Below are 20,959 nucleotides of genomic sequence, written 5' to 3'. Positions count from 1 at the left end.
GACCCCTGTGGCGTTCTCTGTAGATAGAGCCCCCTGTGCCCCTGTGGTGGTCCCTGTAGATAGGGCCCCATGTGGCAATCCCTGTAGTTAGAGCTACTTGTGGCGTTCCCTGTAGATAGAGCCCCTTGTGGCGTTCCCTGCAGATAGAGCCCCTTGTGGCGTTCCCTGTAGATAGAGCCCCTTGTGGTGTTCCCTGTAGATAGAGCATCTTGTGGTGTTCCCTGTAGATAAAGCCCCTTGTTGTGTTCCCTGTAGATAGGGCCCCATGTGACGTTACCTGTAGATGGCGCCCTATCTACAGGGAACGCCACATGGAGCCCTATCTACAGGGAACGCCACAGAGGCACAGGGGGCTCAATCTACAGGGAATTCCACAGGGGGCTCTGTCTGCAGGGAACATCACAAGGGGCTCTATCTACAGGGAACGCCACAAGGGGCCCTATCTACAGGGAACGCCACAAGGAGCCCTATCTACAGTGAACGCCACATGGGGCCCTATCTATAGGGACCGCTACAGGGGCACAGAGGGCTCTATCTACAGGGAACGCCACAGGGGTCTCTATCTACAGGGAACGCCACAGGGGGCCCTATCTACAGGGAATGCCACATGGGGCCCTAAGTGGCGTTACCCGGTAGATAGGGTACCCTGAGGCGTTCCCTGTAAATAAGAGCCCCTATATAGTCCCCAGTAGTTAGTTCCCTATATAGTCTTCTGTAGTTCTCGTTCCCTGTATAGTCCCCTATGTAGTGCCCTATAGTGCCCACAGTAGAAGGAAAAAAAACACATTATCTTACCTGTCCCGTTGCCGCGCCATCCTCCAGCGACGTCAGTTCTCCTCCATCGGAACGATGCAGCAGCGCGATGACGTCATCGCCATCACGCCGACTGCATCATCACTAAAGTGCCGAATGGCGAGGCATCATGTGCCTCTCCAGGGCAGTGCTAGTCAACTCAATTGTATCCGTGTCCTAAGGACTTGGATATAATTGAGTGCAGGGGATCGGTTCCAGCTTCCTGCTTCACCCGGTTCTGGGAACCGGCTGTCATTTTAACAACCGGTTCGGGAGAACCGGAGCAAACCGGCCGGATCCCACCGCTGGTTACAGGAATGGGTACTTGTACACCAGGGGAGCAGGTGTGGACAGAATAATAAAGTCCTACAAAAACTTGGCTTATGGGGTACAGCAGTGATTCCCGTGCAGATAAGGTTTTCACAATTTTGGGGTATTTCTTGAATTGGTTCTTATTTGGACAGAGAGTCCCTTCTTTTCTCCGAAATCCCTCTGCTCCTCTGAAACGTCTGCATTTTCATATTGCTATAAAAGGGTGTTTTTTTTCTACACATCATATTTCTCCAAAGAGCTGTATACACAAAACTGTAGGAAATGTTTAGATTATTTGTAAAGTTTCTTTATTGGATCATTAAAGAAATGGTTGAAAACATGCTGACACCACTTATTTATCTATTTATGTACATAACAAAGTCACTTATATCTTTTCCTTTTTCTCTAAATTAAACAGAAGTCACATCGTCCATGGAGCTCGTCACAATTCTCCTGTCAACCATTGTCATCTTCTTCTTGATCAATGTTTTTAGAAATAAAAAACAAGGGAAATACAAAAATTTCCCCCCTGGACCAAAGCCGTTACCAATTCTTGGAAATATACTCATGTTGGACATGTCAAAACCCTATAAAACATTTTGTCAGGTAATGAAAATATTTTGTAAAAATATGTTATAACATATGAGGACACGTATAATAAGAAAATTACTTATCAAAGGGGTTGTCCACTACCGGACAACTGATGACCTATCTACCGGATACGTCATCAGTATATCATTGGTTCGGGTCCGACACCTGGACCCCGCACCGTTTAGCTCCTCCGGCTGACTCCGGGCATCGGGCGTCCATGCCGAAGCAGTTGGCTCCGGTCACGGAATAGCAGCCGAGCTGCAGTACTGCGGTATTCAAGTGAATTGGAGCAGAGCTGCAGTTTGGCAGCACGGCCGCTATGCAATGTATGAAGCCAACTGCTTCCAGCTCCGTACATTGCATAATATGAAATGACATCCAGTGGATATGTCATCAGTTGTCCGGTAGTGGACAACCCCTTTAATTTACTAACCTTCGCTAGTTTGGACCTTGTTTATAGTTGGGGCCCCCTGTACTTAATGTTGGCTTCTGTACCTGTCCATTTTTATTCTGGCTAGCTTTCTGATTACATATTTCCTATAACATTTTGCGCTGTACACATATGTTTGATCTTGACTCAGCTAGTTGATTACAAGATCTTCGATTCTACTAGCAACAACCTGATCTTCTATGTCTAGCTACCCTGGTTCCTCCTAACTTATTTAAATAAATAATGTATATACAATCATGCTTAAAGGGCTTGTCTAATTTAGAAAACTCATTTTTATACACCCTATTAGAGAATTCTGAGATAATATAGGGGGGTCCTCGGTTCAGGATCCTCAGCTCTTGGCGAGAGCGGTTACAAAGAGCGTCTCTCGCTCTGGAGAACCTCTCATGTCCTGCATTACACAGAAAACACATTGATATGAATGGACACTGTGTAATGCTTAATTTCCCCTATGGTGGCGCTGCAGGAAAAATTAACACTTACTGCTAGATTTCCTACTGATTACAGATGATCGCTAAGGGGCCCAGCCGGGGAAAACTTTGTGATCATTTTAGTGTCAAGGGACCCTTCTAACAAGCAGAGATTGTCCAAAGTGGACAACCCCTTTAAGTCATTTGGTCAGAGTACCAAGACCCTCACCGAAGTTGTTCAAAAAGGTGACCATACGTTAAAATATATGCAAAGATCCTGTCTGATAGACTTTATCATATTATTCCCTATTTAATTGACCCGGATCAAGTGGGGTTTGTGGCTGGTCGACACGCCCCAGATGGAACACGTAGGTTCATGAATCTCATCAGGTGGGCGGAGATTTCTGGGGTGCCTTCTTTGCTACTCGCCTTGGATGCGGAGAAGGCATTTGATAGAGTTCACTGGGGATATTTGTCTCGAATTTTGGATAAATTTGGCTACACAGGGTTTATTAAGTCAGCAATCTTAGCATTATAATCAAATCCGTCGGCTAGGGTCCTAACCTCGGGATTCCTCTCTGATTCCTTTACAATTAGCAATGGGACGAGACAGGGATGCCCTTTGTCCCCAATTATATTTGCTATGGTTATGGAACCGCTAGCAGAATTGATCCGCACTAACCCTGATATAACTGGTATTCAAGTAGGCCCTTCAGTCCACAAAATTGGACTTTATGCGGATCATGTTTTGCTGTCAATTTCCCAACCTCTGAATTCCTTGCCTGCCATTCAGGAATCTATCTCTAAATTTGGTAGGGTTTCTTATTACAAGGTGAACTCGTCTAAATCTCAGATCTTAAATATAGGGGTTAATCCGCGGGATAAAGCAGCACTACTTGATAAATTTCCTTTTAAATGGCAGGATAATCATATTACTCACCTGGGTGTCTCACTCACAAGCCCAAGCTCAGCTTTATTTACCAAAAATTATTTGCCTTTACTCCCCAAAGTTACCAAACTATTGGATAGTTTCTCTAAACCCATGATTTCCTGGGCAGGTATGATAGCCATTGTCAAAATGATGGTTCTCCCTGTTATACTGTATATATTCCGTACTGTGGTAATACCAGTTGCAAATACTTACCTGGCCAAACTCCAAAGAATCCTTACAAATTTTATTTGGGCTGGGAGAAAGCCTCGAATAAGATTTACTACTATGGTTAGACCTTGGGCATCCGGGGGCATGGGAGTTCCCGATGTCAAAAGATATTATTATTCCACAATTCTCACTCATTTAAAGCAATGGTTGATAGACCATAATAACGTTCGATGGGTGGAAATTGAAAGAGTGGCCACTGGGTTTCCTCTCATCTCTCTCTTGTCACTTGACAAACCCGGGCACAACGTAATACATAAGTGTATCCCTACAATTACAGCATCGCTCACTGCCTGGAAATATCTTACAGCGTCTACACCTGCATCAGAATGTATACAGTTGACCCAGTTACCACTCCGTTATCTTTGTTCATATTCCCCTGTGTAGCGCCCATGGCCGCGGGCCGTCACGTTTACTCACCTCCCGACGCACGCAGCCATGGATCTGTGAGCGCTGGCCTCCGTCTCCCTCCTAGGAGATGCCAGCGCTCACTACCGCTCCGTTCGGCTGGATCCCGTAGGGTGCGCGCGCACGCTCGCGCCCGGCCTTAAAGGGCCAGCGCGCGCAATTAGGAAATCGTTATCACCATCAACTGCCACAATTTCCTGGTCTATAAGAAGGCCCCTGGCCTTCTAATCCTTGCCTGAGCGTCGTTAGTCTTTCCCAGTCTGTCTCGCAAATGGTTCCTTAGTGTCTCCCGTTCCAGCTGTTACCCGTGCCCTGTTACCGTTCCTGTATTCTGTATTGTTCCTGTGCCTACCCACGTTCAAGTGTCTTCTGCCACGTCAACTGCCATCTGCCACGTCAAGTGCCATCTGCCACGTCAAGTGTCTTCTGCCACGTCAAGTGCCATCTGCCACGTCAAGTGCCATCTGCCACGTCAAGTGTCTTCTGCCACGTCAAGTGCCATCTGCCATGTCAAGTGCCATCTGCCACGTCAAGTGTCATCGGATACTGCCCGCCACGTCTGGAGCCACTTGCCGCACCTGCCTCCATCCGTGCTGAAGCCACAGCCACCGTCCGGACTATTTCAGGTACCCAAGCATACTGTCTACCATTTACTTCTGCTTAGACTGTGACCTGGTCAGCTGCCTCCCCGCTACGGCGGAGCGGCCTAGTGGGTCCACATACCCTGTGCCCGTGACAGTACGCTCAGGCCATGGAACCCGCTGGCCAGCCCAAGACCCCAGTACAGAAGATTCAGACAGAGATGCATGACCTACGCACATGTCAGGATCAACTCCTTGAGGCGGTGAATTCTATCTTGGTCTGCCTGGATCTACTCGCTGTTCCACCCCCGGTTCTTCCCCCTGAAGCTGTTGCCGTGCCACTGCCTGTTGCTCCCCCTGTTTGTTCCGGATCCTCAGTTCCTCTGCCTCTTCCTCCTCGCTACGACGGTGACCCCAGAGCATGTAGAGGATTTCACAATCAATGCACGGTGCATTTTAGGCTATGGCCTCATCTCTTCCCCTCCGAGGAGGCCAAAGTGGCATTTATTATCTCCCTCCTCGCTGGCAAGGCCCTCGCATGGGCGAACCCAATCTTTGAGCAACAAGGACCTGTATCCGCGGACCTAGCCTTGTTCCTGCAGTCATTTCGTGCCGTGTTCGAGGAGCCGGGTCGAACATCCTCTGCGGCAGCCACTCTGTTGACCCTCAAGCAAGAAGGCTCCACAGTAGGGGAGTATGCTATCTCCTTCCGTACCCTAGCAGCCGAGCTGGCATGGAACAATGAGACACTGGTGGCAACCTTCTGGCAGGGACTGTCCTCTCACATCAAGGACGAACTGGCAGCCTGCGACCTTCCTTCTACCTTGGATGCCCTCATCCTGTTAGCCACCCGGGTTGATATGAGAATCCGGGAGCGCTCTCTAGAGGTTCGTCAGGAGAGCCGGGCCCACAGACTAGCACCCTCTGCCCAGAGACCACTATTGTCCACTCCTAGTGCGCTACCTGAGGAACCCATGCAGGTAGACAGAGTCCGGTTATCTGAACAGGAGAAGCAGCGCAGACGCTCCTCTGGACTTTGTATGTATTGTGGCCTCAAGGGTCATTTTGCGTGCCAATGCCCACAGAAACCGGGAAAAACTGCAGTACCTAGGGTTGGTTGGAGAGGCAACTCTAGGTGGAATGTCTCCAAATGTTAAAACCTCTTCCAAATTGTCGATACCTGTGGCCATCGTCACCGGACAGACATCACATCCTTGCTCCACCTATCTTGACTCTGGAGCTGCTGCTAATTTTATTCACCAGGATCTAGTGGATCAGTTTCAACTACCCACAGTCCGTCTGGAGAGACCCCTGGCAGTTGCTTCTGTGAATGGTATACCGTTGCCTGATCCGATCATGCTCATCACTGAGCCGTTGACATTACGGGTCGGAGCTCTTCACTCGGAACAGATCTCCTTCCTGGTACTACCCAAGGCTATCAATCCTATCCTGCTGGGTCTGCCAAGGCTCCGTCTACACGCCCCGACACTCGACTGGAGTTCTGTAGAATTTCTTCAATGGGGTTCCAGATGCCATAGCCATTGCCTGTCACAAGTCCGTCCTGTTGTGCCCCCTCTGCCTCAGTCACTCTCCGATCTACTTTCTCAGTATGCCAGTTTTGCGGATGTCTTTTGCAAACGAGAGGCTGAGACGTTGCCTCCACATCGGAATTATGACTGTCCCATTGAACTGGTTCCCAATGCTTCTCTTCCCCGTGGACGAGTATATCCTCTCTCCTTGCCAGAGACTTTATTGATGTCAGAATATATCAAGGAGAACTTGGAGAGGGGTTTTATTCGAAAATCTTCCTCCCCGGCCGGGGCAGGATTCTTCTTCGTTAAAAAGAGAGATGGATATCTCCGACCCTGCTTTGATTACCGTGGTCTCAATCAGATCACGGTGAAGAACAAATACCCGTTGCCACTCATTTCCGAGCTGTTTGATCGCATACGAGGAGCCAAAGTTTTTTCCAATCTAGATCTGCGGGGGGCCTATAATCTAATACGGATTCGCCGGGGTGACGAATGGAAGACAGCATTTAACACCCGCGATGGGCACTACGAATACCTAGTGATGCCCTTCGGACTGTGTAACGCTCCCGCAGTATTTCAGGAGTTCGTTAATGACATCTTCCGAGATCTCCTCTATATGTGCGTTGTAGTTTATCTCGATGATATTCTAATTGTCTCCCCAGATCTGATGACCCATCAGAGGCATGTTCGTCAAGTTCTTCTGCGACTAAGAGAGAATCGCTTGTATGCCAAGTTAGAGAAATGCACCTTTGAAAAGAGGTCTTTGCCCTTCCTGGGCTATGTCATCTCGGATCAAGGCCTTAAGATGGACCCTGAGAAGCTAAAGTCTGTCCTGGAATGGCCACGTCCTCAAGGCCTAAGGGCCATACAGCGGTTCCTGGGTTTCGCCAATTTCTACCGGCAGTTTATTCCGAACTTTTCTTCTCTGACGGCCCCCATCTCTACCCTTACCAAGAAGGGTGTGAACGCCAAGGTGTGGACTCCAGAGGCAGAGTCCGCATTCATTAGCCTCAAGAAAGCCTTCACTTCAGCTTCGATCCTCCATCACCTTGACGTATCTCAGCAGTTCTCACTGGAAGTGGACGCTTCCTCTGTTAGTGCAGGCACACTTCTGTTCCAGAGGAGCTCCAAAGGAAAGGCAGTAGTATGTGGCTACTACTCAAGACTGTTTTCCTCTGCTGAGCGCAATTATTCCATTGGAGATCGGGAGCTGCTGGCTATCAAATTGGCCCTGGAGGAGTGGAGACATCTTCTGGAGGGCGCTGCTCACCCCATCCTGATCTTCACCGACCACAAGAATCTCACTTACCTTCAGTCTGCACAACGACTGAATCCTCGTCATACCAGGTGGTCACTGTTCTTCACCCGTTTCCAATTTCTCCTCCACTACCGTCCCGCTGACAAGAATGTGAGGGCCAGATCATTTGAGACGGAAGACCCGGTGGAGTCCCTTCAGACGATCATAGACCCATCCTGCGTTGTCACCGCCAATCCTCTGCAGCTTAGAAATATCCCTCCGGGGAGAACTTTTGTTCGGTTGGCAGACAGAAAAAGAATTCTCCGCTGGGGACACAGTTCTAAACTGGCTGGGCACGCCGGTGTCCGTAAAACCCAAGACCTGGTCGCTCGTCACTTCTGGTGGCCCACGCTATCTAAGGATGTTCTGGACTTTGTCTCTGCTTGCACGGTGTGTGCCTCCAACAAAGTGACTCACAGCAAGCCTGCCGGCCTGCTTCAACCCCTGCCTGTACCCAGTGCCCCCTGGCAGCACATTGCTATGGACTTCATCACGGACCTTCCTCTCTCAGCAGGATGCAACACCATCTGGGTGGTGGTGGACCGGTTCTCTAAGATGGCACGTTTTATCCCGCTGACCGGCCTACCTTCTGCTCCTCGACTGGCAAGTCTCTTCATTCTGCACATCTTCCGCTTGCATGGCTTGCCTCTTCACATTGTGTCTGACCGGGGGATTCAGTTTACCTCCAAGTTCTGGAGAGCCCTCTGTAAACTCCTGGATGTGAGTTTGGACTTTTCCTCTGCCTATCACCCCCAGTCCAATGGGCATGTTGAGAGGATCAACCAGATCATGGAAAATTACCTCCGCCACTTCATCTCTTCACAGCACGATAACTGGGTACAGCTTCTTCCATGGGCGGAGTTTTCATACAACAACCACACAAGTGAGTCCACCACTTCCACTCCGTTTCACATCGTGTACAGTCAACATCCCAGAGTCCCTCTTCCTGTGTCGACTTCATCTCAGGTACCCGCTGCTGACTCTGCATATGGGGACTTCCTGCAAATCTGGCAACAGACCCGGTCCTCTATTTTGCTGGCGGTCGAACGCATGAAGCGAAAGGCAGATACTAGGAGAAGAGAGCCGCCTCAGTATCTTCCGGGGACTAAAGTCTGGCTGTCCTCTCGGAACATTCGCTTGAGGGTGCCCTCATACAAGTTCGCTCCCAGGTTCCTTGGTCCTTTCGAGGTCCTGCAACAAATTAACCCTGTCTCCTATAAGCTGCGGCTGCCTCCTACCCTCAGAATCCCTAACTCCTTCCAAGTGTCCCTCCTGAAACCAGTGGTCCTTAACCGCTACAGCAAGACCTCTAGTCCCACAGTTGCTCCCAGTGGTCCTTCTGATGTATTTGAGGTAAAGGAGATCCTGGACCGCAAGAGAGTAGGAGGAAGGACTTTCTATTTGGTGGACTGGAGAGGGTTTGGTCCTGAGGAGAGGTCCTGGGAGCCAGAAGAGAACCTCAGTGCTCCTGCTCTTATTAAAAAGTTCCTCTCTCACTCTGGCCCCAAGAAGAGGGGGCGTAAGAGGGGGGATACTGTAGCGCCCATGGTCGCGGGCCGTCGGATTTACTCACCTCCCGACGCCCGCAGCCATGGATCTGTGAGCGCTGGCCTCCGTCTCGCTCCTAGGAGATGCCAGCGCTCACTTCCGCTCCGTTCGGCTGGATCCCGTAGGGTGCGCGCGCACGCTCGCGCCCGGCCTTAAAGGGCCAGCGCGCGCAATTAGGAAATTGTCATCACCATCAACTGCCACGATTTCCTGGTCTATAAGAAGGCCCCTGGCCTTCTAATCCTTGCCTGAGCGTTGTTAGTCTTTCCCAGTCTGTCTCGCAAATGGTTCCTTAGTGTCTCCCGTTTCAGCTGTTACCCGTGCCCTGTTACCGTTCCTGTATTCCGTATTGTTCCTGTGCCTATCCGCGTTCAAGTGTCTTCTGCCACGTCAAGTGCCATCTGCCACGTCAAGTGCCATCTGCCACGTCAAGTGTCTTCTGCCACGTCAAGTGCCATCTGCCACGTCAAGTGCCATCTGCCACGTCAAGTGTCTTCTGCCACGTCAAGTGCCATCTGCCACGTCAAGTGCCATCTGCCACGTCAAGTGTCATCGTATACTGCCCGCCACGTCTAGCGCCACTTGCCGCACCTGCCTCCATCCATGCTGAAGCCACAGCCACCGTCCGGACTATTTCAGGTACCCAAGCATACTGTCTACCATTTACTTCTGCTTAGACTGTGACCTGGTCAGCTGCCTCCCCGCTACGGCGGAGCGGCCTAGTGGGTCCACATACCCTGTGCCCGTGACACCCTGATCTTAATTTTGATGGTTGGGAGCAGGCGGGGTTTCCTTGTCCCCGGCCCTAGCCCTTTGTTTAATTGGTCTTTGCGAAATTCCACAGGATTTACGTTATATAGTAGGTCATATAATTTTTGCAGCTAGATTACTCATTGCTCGGACATGGAAATCTCATGTTCCCCTGACGGTAGCAGAGCTGATTAATCTGGTTAATTTTGACTACACCATGGAAAAAATGGTGGCGATTCGGCTTAATTCTGTAGGCAAATTTACAAGTCATTGGTCCACATGGTTTGACTTTGTGACATCGGGAGCTTCTGTGCCTGCTATTACCTCAAATTAAATGTTTTGCCCTCCGTTTATATATGTAATTCTGTGTAATTAAATGCGGACCTATTTATTTATGTGATTCTCATGTATAACTATACGAGCCGACATATTATAAGCTCTGGAGAGACCTGTTCCCCCATGTTCTCTTCAGGGCCTTTCACTCTTGATGTGAGAATCTACCGACGTGACCATTTGTATAATTTTATGTGCCTTATTATAGGACATACAATCCTTTTTCTCTGTCTAACTACATGTGTAAGCAGCCATGAATGTTGATTCCTTATTCTTCGTTTTCATATGTTGTATTGTATGCTTTATAATGTTATTGAGAGTAATACTGCTTTTGTAGCCATGTTGGCTAAACCGATGCATACATTCTCTGTTTATGTCATAGTAAAAACTTCAATAAAAACTAAATTTAAAAAAAAGAAAAATAGGTGACCATAATTCTGACTATATTTTAAATAACTTTAAAATTATTCAAATCTGCTATAATTTTTGTGTTCACAGCTGTCTAAAGAGTACGGCACAATCTTCAGTGTCCAGATTGGTATGACAAAAATAGTTATCCTATGCGGTTACGACACCATTAAAGACGCTCTAATCAACAATGCTGAAGTATTCTCTGACAGACCGCACAATCCTATGTTCTCCAAATCAATAAAAGAGCATGGTAACTTTGCCTTCTATTTTCTTATAAATTGTCTCATTACACAATATATTTTTGACCTTAGAAAATGGTACTGAAATATGGAGTTGGATGCCGAATCATGATCGTTCTTAAGAGTTCATATCTTTCTTGTAGACACATCACATATGTTTCATTATGAGGAGTTCAGTGTGATGTACACTACCGTTCAAAAGTTTAGGGTCACTAAGAAATTTCCTTATTTTTTAAAGAAAAGCACAGTTTTTTTCAATGAAGATAACATTAAATTAATCAAAAACACACTCTATACATTGTTAATGTACTAAATGACTATTCTAGCTCCAAACATCTGTTTTTTAATGCAATATCTACATAGGTGTATAGAGGCCCATTTCCAGCAACCATCACTCCAGTGTTCTAATGGTACATTGTGTTTGCTAACTGTGTTAGAAGGCTAATGGATGATTAGAAAACACTTGAAAACCCTTGTGCAATTATGTTAGCACCGCTGTAAACCGTTTTGCAGTTTAGAGGAGCTATAAAACTGACCTTCCTTTGAGCTAGTTGAGAATCTGGAGCATTACATTTGTGGGTTTGATTAAACTCTCAAAATGGCTAGAAAAAGAGAGCTTTCATGTGAAACTCGACAGTCTATTCTTGTTCTTAGAAATGAAGGCTATTCCATGCGAGACATTGCCAAGAAGCTGAAGATTTCCTACAACGGTGTGTACTACTCCCTTCAGAGGACAGCACACACAGGCTCTAACCAGAGTAGAAAGAGAAGTGGGAGGCCCTGCTGCACAACTGAGCAGCAAGACAAGTACATTAGAGTCTCTAGTTTGAGAAATAGACGCCCCACAGGTCCTTAACTGGCAGCTTCATTAAATAGTACCCGCAAAACGCCAGTGTCAACGTCTACAGTGAAGAGGCGACTCCGGGATGCTGGCCTTCAGGGCAGAGTGGCAAAGAAAAAGCCATATCTGATACTGGCTAATAAAAGGAAAAGATTAATATGGGCAAAAGCACACAGACATTGGACAGAGGAAGATTGGAAAAAAGTGTTATGGACAGACGAATCGAAGTTTGAGGTGTTTGGATCATACAGAAGAACATTTGTGAGACGCAGAACAACTGAAAAGATGCTGGAAGAGTGCCTGATGCCATCTGTCAAGCATGGTGGAGGTAATGTGATGGTCTGGGGTTACTTTGGTGCTGGTAAAGTGGGAGATTTGTACAAGGTAAAAGGGATTTTGAATAAGGAAGGCTATCACTCCATTTTGCAACGCCATGCCATACCCTGTGGACAGCGCTTGATTGGAGCCAATTTCATCCTACAACAGGACAATGACCCAAAGCACACCTCCAAATTATGCAAGAACTATTTAGGGAAAAAGCAGGCAGCTGGAATTCTATCTGTAATGGAGTGGCCAGCGCAATCACCAGATCTCAACCCCATAGAGCTGTTCTGGGAGCAGCTTGACTGTATGGTACACAAGAAGTGCCCATTAAGCCAATCCAACTTGTGGGAGGGCCTTCTGGAAGCATGGGGTGAAATTTCTCCCGATTACCTCAGCAAATTAACAGCTAGAATGCCAAAGGTCTGCAATCCTGGAATTGCTGCAAATGGAGCATTCTTTGACGAAAGCAAAGTTTGAAGGAGAAAATTATTATTTCAAATAAAAATCATTATTTCTAACCTTGTCAATGTCTTGACTATATTTTCTAGTCATTTTGCAACTCATTTGATAAATATAAGTGTGAGTTTTTATGGAAAACACAAAATTGTCTGGGTGACCCCAAACTTTTGAACGGTAGTGTATATTAGCACTCCACCATAACATATTTTACTTCTACTACTTAGGTATTGTTTTTGCCAATGGGGAGAACTGGAAAGTGATGAGAAGATTTGCACTCTCAACATTACGAGATTATGGAATGGGGAAGAAATCTCTAGAAAACAGGATTGTTAAAGAGGCTGAGTGTTTAGTAGAGAAGTTGAAATCATATGGAGGTGAGTGGTGGGATGTCTCCTGCATTGTATATTTTGAGAATGATAAGTTTTGTCTTGTTTTGTTTATATTCTCATCTTGTTAGGGTGACCATACACACTAGATAAAAGTCAGCCAAACCCACTGATTTCAACATACGCCATCCTCGGTTACCATTTTGTGGTAACTGAGGGGGTTTCTGGACATTTACAGACTACCTGTAGGTAGGAGAAAGAGGTCAACAGACTACTAAAAGGGGAAAAAGATGCCCCTTCCCGTAATAAAATATATTATCCATGTTTTTATTGTACTGGAGATTTGTGAAAACAATAAAAAAAGTACATAGCAATACAATTTAATATGTGTTGTATGAATGTTAAACTCCCCAAAGACAAAGCCAATCGTGGCCTCAAGGAGTGTAAGATTTTTTATTGTTTTTGCCTTTCTGCATTCTGACAAGTTTTAGTTCTTGCCTACGACTATACTGTATGATGGCTTGTTTTTTTGTACGTTGAGTTGTAGACTTTCAGCAGTATTTTGTGGTATATATATATTAGTGTTTAATTTTATTTAGAGCTCAACTATTTATTAATGAGAGAATGTATAAAAAAAACCAATTGTTTTATGCAGCTCACCATAAAAGACAGAATCCAAATTATTAATATTATGGGGATATTGCATTTTTTTTTTTAAATTTGCAGCTTTTTGATTTTATTAATAACTTTATTTAATTTTTTTCAATATGTACTTTTTAGTCCCATTATTCATCTTTTAGGGTTAATCAAATTTTTTCACCATAATGCCCTGCTATTTTTGCTATATGCCATTATATATATAATATATATATATATATATATATATATATATATATATATATATATATATATATACACTATCAGTCAAAAGTTTAGGGTCACCTAGAAATGTCCTTATTTTTGAAAGAAAAGCACAGTTTTTTTCAATGAAGATAACATTAAATTAATCAGAAATACACTCTATACATTGTTAATGTGCTAAATGACTATTCTAGCTGCAAACGCTTGGTTTTTAATGCAATATCTACATAGGTGTATAGAGGCCCATTTCCAGCAACCATCACTCCAGTGTTCTAATGGTACATTGTGTTTGCTAACTGTGTTAGAAGGCTAATGGATGATTAGAAAACACTTGAAAACCCTTGTGCAATTATGTTAGCACCGCTGTAAACAGTTTTGCTGTTTAGAGGACCTATAAAACTGACCTTCCTTTGAGCTAGTTGAGAATCTGGAGCATTAGGCTGGGTTCACCCGACCTATTTTCAGACGTAAATGAGGCGTATTATGCCTCGTTTTACGTCTGAAAATAGGGCTACAATACGTCGGCAAACATCTGCCCATTCATTTGAATGGGTTTGCCGACGTATTGTGCAGACGACCTGTAATTTACACGTCGTCGTTTGACAGCTGTCAAACGACGACGCGTAAATTGACTGCCTCGGCAAAGAAGTGCAGGGCACTTCTTTGCAACGTAATTTGAGCCGTTCTTCATTGAACTCAATGAAGAGCAGCTCAAGATATACGAGCGTCACAGACGCCTCGTATATTACGAGGAGGAGCATTTACGGCTGAAACGACGCAGCTGTTTTCTTCTGAAAACAAGCTGTCATTTCAGCCGTAAAAGCCAGCTAGCGTGTGAACATACCCTTACATTTGTGGGTTCGATTAAACTCTCAAAATGGCTAGAAAAAGAGAGCTTTCATGTGAAACTCGACAGTCTATTCTTGTTCTTAGAAATGAAGGCTATTCCATGCGATAAATTGCCAAGAAACTGAAGATTTCCTACAACGGTGTATACTACTCCCTTCAGATTACAGCACACACAGGCTCTAACCAGAGTAGAAAGAGAAGTGGGAGGCCCCGCTGCACAACTTAGCAACAAGACAAGTACATTAGAGTCTCTAGTTTGAGAAATAGACGCCTCACAGGTCCTCAACTGGCAGCTTCATTAAATAGTACCCGCAAAACGCCAGTGTCAATGTCTACAGTGAAGAGGCGACTCCGGGATGCTGGCCTTCAGGGCAGAGTGGCAAAGAAAAAGCCATATCTGAGACTGTCTAATAAAAGGAAAAGATTTATATGGGCAAAAGCACACAGACATTGGACAGAGGAAGATTGGAAAAAAGTGTTATGGACAGACGAATCAAAGTTTGAGGTGTTTGGATCACACAGAAGAACATTTGTGAGACGCAGAACAACTGAAAAGATTCTGGAAGAGTGCCTGACGCCATCTGTCAAGCATGGTGGAGGTAATGTGATGGTCTGGGGTTGCTTTGGTGCTGGTAAAGTGGGAGATTTGTACAAGGTAAAAGGGATTTTGAATAAGGAAGGCTATCACTCCATTTTGCAACGCCATGCCATACCCTGTGGACAGCGCTTGATTGGAGCCAATTTCATCCTACAACAGTACAATGACCCAAAGCACACCTCCAAATTATGCAAGAACTATTTAGGGAAGAAACAGGCAGCTGGTATTCTATCTGTAATGGAGTGGCCAGCGCAGTCACCAGATCTCAACACCATAGAGCTGCTGTGGGAGCAGCTTGACCGTATGGTACGCAAGAAGTGCCCATCAAGCCAATCCAACCTGTGGGAGGGCCTTCTGGAAGCATGGGGTGAAATTTCTCCCGATTACCTCAGCAAATTAACAGCTAGAATGCCAAAGGTCTGCAATGCTGTAATTGCTGCAAATGGAGCATTCTTTGACGAAAGCAAAGTTTGAAGGAGAAAATTATTATTTCAAATAAAAATCATTATTTCTAACGTTGTCAATGTCTTGACTATATTTTCTAGTCATTTTGCAACTCATTTGATAAATATAAGTGTGAGTTTTCATGGAAAACACAAAATTGTCTGGGTGACCCCAAACTTTTGAACGGTAGTGTATATGTATAATGAAAAAAAGAGTAAAGCAGCACAGCAACAGCAGTGGGTGCAGGCCTCCTGGGTTGAGGTTAAGATCCTTTGTCAGTATAAGAATTCAAAAATGAAGAGACAGCACTGCAGGGAAAACGGTGAAAAAGGTGATGTGTTTATTCACCCATAAGCAGGCAACATTTCGATCCGTCTCAATGGGATCTTTGTCAAGCCTATGGGGTGAATAAACACATCACCTTTTTCACCGTTTTCCCTGGAGTGCTGTCTCGTCATTTTTTAATTATTATTTATATATCGATACATAGATAGATAGATAGATAGATAGATAGATAGATAGATAGATAGATAGATATTGTAACGTCTATGGCCACGGTCCGTCGTTCGGTGGTTAACCTCGACAGCCGTGGCAATGGACATCTTACCTCACTGCAGTGTCGTCCTCCAGTGAGGCTCCGGCACTCACTTCCGAAACTCGAGTGTCTCCGGCGGGCGCGCGCGCCCGCGAGTGCACGGCTTTAAAGGGCCAGTGCGCGCAGTTTTGCAGGAGGTCTGCAATCTAGCCCAAGATGCCCTGGGCTATAAAAAGGGCTCTGTCCTCTTGCTCTTTGCCAGAGCAATGTTCGTTACCCTTCGTTTGTCGTGCTTATGGTCTCCCAGTGTCTTCCAGTTTCCCAGTGTACCTTGCTCCTGTATCCTGTATCCTGTTTCCGTGCTACCTAGTGCTATTGCCGTGCTGTGCTATTGACATGCTGTGCTACAGTCTACGCTTGATCTGCTACGCCTCACCTGATGACTTCCCGCCGCCTGGTCCTGGACGTGCCTGCCTCGCTACTGCCTACGATTGCCTCAGGTACCCTCGCTGAACTAATTGAACTCTGTACTTACCTGTTTGGCCAGCTGCCATTCCGCTACGCGGTACGGCCCAGTGGGTCCACACCCCGCATCGTGACAGTACGCTCTGGTCATGGACTCCGCTGGTAATTTCAAGGGCTTGGCACCCTCCCAAGCCATGTAGGCGGATCTGCCGGATCTCCGAGCTAGGCAGGATAAGCTCCTCGTGGCAATGGACTCTATGGCGCAGCAGCTATGGACGCTAGTTGCTTCTCTTCCTGCCTCTATGCAAGTCCTTCAAGCCGATCCTCCTGTTACTCATCCTGGCAGTTCCTTTCTGGATCCTCGGTTCTTGCTGCCATTGCCCTCTCGTTCGATGGAGATGCCAGTGCTTGTTGGGGGGTTTCTGAACCAATGCCACATTCATTTTACCCTGCACTCTCGAGCATTTCCATCAGATGGAGCCAAGATTGCATCCATCATATCCCTCCTGACTGGCAAGGCCCTGGCATGGGCTAATCCTATCTGGGAATGTCAGGGACCCGAGACCCGAGATTTCCAGGAGTTCGTGCGAATATTCTGAACTGTTTTTGAGGAGCCTGGGCGAGTCTCATCAGCAGCCACTGCCATCTTCAACCTTCGCCAAGAGGACACCTCCGTGGGCGAGTATACGATCCAGTTCCGGACTCTGGCGGGAGAGCTATCCTGGAACAATGAGGCCTTCGTGGCATCCTATTGGCATGGCCTGTCGTCCGAGATCAAGGATGAACTGGCTGCTCGAGACCTGCCTTCTGCCTTGGACGACTTGATTCTGCTCGCCACTCGGGTAGACATAAGGCTGAGGGAAAGATCTCATGAGGTTCGTCAGGAGCGTCGGTGCCCTAGACTGGCACCCAACTTTCAGCAATCCCTCTTGCCTGCTTCTATTGCTTTGCCCGAGGTCCCGATGCAAGTAGACTGACTAAAATTATCAGTCCAGAAGAAACAGCGCAGGCGCACCTCTGGACTTTGCTTATATTGCGGCCTCGCTGGCCATGTTGTGCGTCTGTGTCCTCACAAGCCAAAAAACCCAAGCAACTAGGTTTGGTTGGAGAGACAACCCTGGGCGTCAACACATTGAATCAAGGACTCTCTTCCAAACTATTCATTCCCGTAACCATCATTGCTGGCGAGAGGTCCCATCAGGTCTCCACATATCTGGACTCCGGCTCTGCAGCCAACTTCGTCTGCCATGACCTTGTGGATCTCCTATAGTTGCCTTCTATCCCGCTTGAAAGGCCGCTGATCGTTGCCTCAGTGGATGGACTGCCATTGCCGGACCCAGTTGTGTCCGTAACCAAGCCATTGAGACTCCAAGTGGGAGCTCTTCATGCTGAACTCATCTCCCTGTTTGTCCTGTCCAAGGCCGTCAACCCCGTACTGCTGGGTTTGCCTTGGGTTTGTCTGCACGTCCCCGTCCTGGATTGGAACTCTGGAGAAGTCCTCCAGTGGGGTCCGAAGTGTCTTGACCGCTGTCTGGGCCATATCCAGTCACTACAGCCTGCTCCTCTTCAGTCTTTGACAGGGTTGCCTTCTTGTTTCTTCATGTTCTGCGATGTCTTTAATAAAAAGGAGGCTGAGACCTTGCCGCCACACCGGGCATATGACTGTCCGATCGATCTGGTTCCGGAATCGTCTCCTCTGCGTGGTAGAGTGTACCCTCTCTCCCTGCCATAGACCCAGTCCATGTCGGCCTACATTAAGGAGAATCTGGAGAGGGGTTTCATTCGTAAATCCTCATCCCCGGCCGGAGCGGGGTTCTTTTTTGTTAAAAAGAAAGATGGATCGTTAAGTCCTTGCATTGACTACCGAGGCCTTTGATTTCTGAACTGTTTGATCGCATACAGGGGGCAAAATGTTTTTCTAAACTAGACCTGCGGGGGGCCTACAATCTGATTCGGATTCGTCGAGGTGACGAATGGAAGACTGCCTTTAATACTCGTGATGGGCACTATGAATACTTAGTTATGCCCTTCGGCCTGTGTAACGCCCCCGCAGTATTTCAAGAATTGATCAATGACATTTTTTATGATATCCTTTATGTTTGTGTTGTGGTGTATCTCGATGACATTTTGATTTTTTCCCCAGATCCAGTAACTCATCAAAGTCATGTCCGCCAGGTGTTGCTCCGTCTAAGAGATAATCGCCTTTATGCCAAGCTGGAGAAGTGTGTTTTTGAGAAGAAGTCTCTATCCTTACTGGGCTATATTATCTCCGATCAGGGCCTCAAGATGGACCCCCAGAAGGTAAAGGCTGTCCTGGAGTGGCCACGTCCCCAAGGCTTAAGGGCCATACAACGCTTCCTAGAATTCGCCAACTTCTACCGACTGTTCATCCCCAACTTCTCATCTTTGACTGCTCCTATCTCCACCCTCACTAAGAAGGGTATGAATGCCAAGATGTGGACTTCGGAGGCTGAAGCCGCATTTGAATCCTTAAAGAAAGCCTTCACGTCTGCCTCCATTCTGCACCATTTTGATGTATCCCTACAGTTTTCGTTAGAGGTTGACGCTTCCTCAGTTGATGCTGGTGCACTGTTGTTCCAGAAAAGATCAAAAGGCAAGGCTGTGGTATGTGGCTACTATTCCAAGCTGTTTTCTTCCGCAGAGCGCAACTACTCAATTGGGGACCGGGAGTTACTGGCCATCAAGCTGGCTCTGCAGGAGTGGGGACATCTACTGGAGGGCACGGTTCATCCTATCCTGATCTTCCACGGATCACAAGAATTTGACCTACCTACAGACGGCCCAGCGGTTGAACCCTCGCCAAAACAGGTGGTCATTGTTCTTTGCTCGGTTCCGGTTCAAACTCGACTACCGACCCACCGACAAGAATGTGAGGGCCGATGCCTTGTCTAGATTGTTTGAAACCGAAGAAGCCGTGGAACCTCCACAGAATATTATTTACCCATCCTGCATCTTCTATGTGAATCCCCTGCAAGTTAGAGACATTCCTCCAGGTAGGACTTTTGTACGTCTGGCTGACTGAGGAAGAATTCTTCGCTGGGGTCACAGTTCTAAGCTGGCAGGTCACGCGAGTGCTCGTAAGACCCAAGATCTAATCACCCGTCAGTTCTGGTGGCCCACGCTGCCCAAAGATGTTATGGACTTTGTCTCCTCATGCACGGTACGCGCAGCAAATAAAGTTGCTCACTCCAGACCTGCTGGCCTGCTCCAACCACTGCCTGTGCCCGTTGCCCCGTGGCAACATGCCGCTATGGACTTTGTCACGGATCTTCCTTCTTCTGCGAGATGCAGTGTGATCGATTTTCCAAAATGTCTCACTTCATTCCCTTGACCGCCCTGCCATCTGCTACGTGATTGGCTGACCTCTTCATTCAGCACATTTTCCGTCTGCACGGCTTGCCCCTGCATGTTGTCTCGGACAGAGGGGTCCAGTTAACCTCGAAGGTTTGGAGAGCACTCTGCGGCCTCCTCGGTGTAAAATTGGACTTCCCTTCAGGCTTATCATCCCCAGTCCAATGGGCAAGTCGAGAGAGTTAACCAGATTATGGAGAACTATCTACGTCCCTTTGTTTCCAGGCGCCATGATGATTGGGTGCAGTTGCTCCCGTGGGCAGAGTTCTCTTATAACAACCACACCAGTAGGTCGACCACTTCCAGTACATTCTTCATTGTCTACGGCCAACATCCTCGGATACCTCTTCCTGTTTCTACTATGTCCCAGGTGCCTGCAGTCAATTCTACCTTCAGGGACTTTCTACAGATATGGCAACAGACCCGATCTTCTTTCCTGTTGGCGGTGGACCGCATGAGGAGAAAGGCAGATACAAGAAGACGGGCGCCTCCGCAGTTCCTTCCAGGGACTAAAGTCTGGTTGTCTTCTAGGAATATCCGGCTGAAGGTGCCGCCGTGCAAATTTGCTCCTAGGTTCCTGGGACCCTTCGAAATCCTGCTACAGATCAACTCGGTATCCTACAAGCTGCGGCTCCTACCCTCAGGATTCCTAACACCTTTCACGTCTCCTTGCTGAAACCCGTGGTCCTGGACCGCTACTCCAGGACTCCTAGCTCCACAGTGGCCGCTGGCGGCTCATCGGGCACTTTCGAAGTAAAGGAGATTCTGGCTACCAAGAAGGTGGGAGGAAGGACATTTTATTTAGTGGATTGGAGGGGGTTCGGCCCAGAGGAGAGATCTTGGGAGCCAGAGGAGAACATCGATGCCCCTGTCCTCGTGAGGAAGTTTCTCTCCCGCTCTGGTCCCAAGAAGAGGTGGCGTAAGAGGGGGGATACTGTAACGTCTATGGCCACGGTCCGTCGTTCGGTTGTTAACCTCTTACCTCTCTGCAGCGTCGTCCTCCAGTGAGGTGCCGGCACTCACTTCCGCAATTCGAGTGTCTCCGGCTGGCGCGCGCGCCCGCGCGTGCACGGC

General features: G+C 47.3%; 1 protein-coding gene across 1 annotated transcript in view; it reads left to right on the top strand.

Annotated features, from left to right (window-relative positions):
- The first annotated feature begins 1,524 nt into the window (after positions 1 to 1,524).
- LOC142759079 (cytochrome P450 2K4-like) overlaps positions 1,525 to 20,959 on the top strand; it is a 30,174-nt gene continuing 10,739 nt past the window's right edge. The window contains exons 1-3 of the mRNA XM_075860925.1: positions 1,525 to 1,710; positions 10,660 to 10,822; positions 12,660 to 12,809. Of these exons, the coding sequence (XP_075717040.1) occupies positions 1,537 to 1,710; positions 10,660 to 10,822; positions 12,660 to 12,809 (487 nt within the window). The 5' untranslated portion in view covers positions 1,525 to 1,536. The remainder of the gene's footprint in view (positions 1,711 to 10,659; positions 10,823 to 12,659; positions 12,810 to 20,959) is intronic.

The sequence above is a fragment of the Rhinoderma darwinii genome, chromosome 4 (assembly GCF_050947455.1).
Source record: "Rhinoderma darwinii isolate aRhiDar2 chromosome 4, aRhiDar2.hap1, whole genome shotgun sequence".
In the NCBI taxonomy this organism is placed as follows: domain Eukaryota; kingdom Metazoa; phylum Chordata; class Amphibia; order Anura; family Rhinodermatidae; genus Rhinoderma; species Rhinoderma darwinii.
Note: the sequence above shows the minus strand (reverse complement) of the source record. Positions and strands in the feature narration are given on the sequence as shown.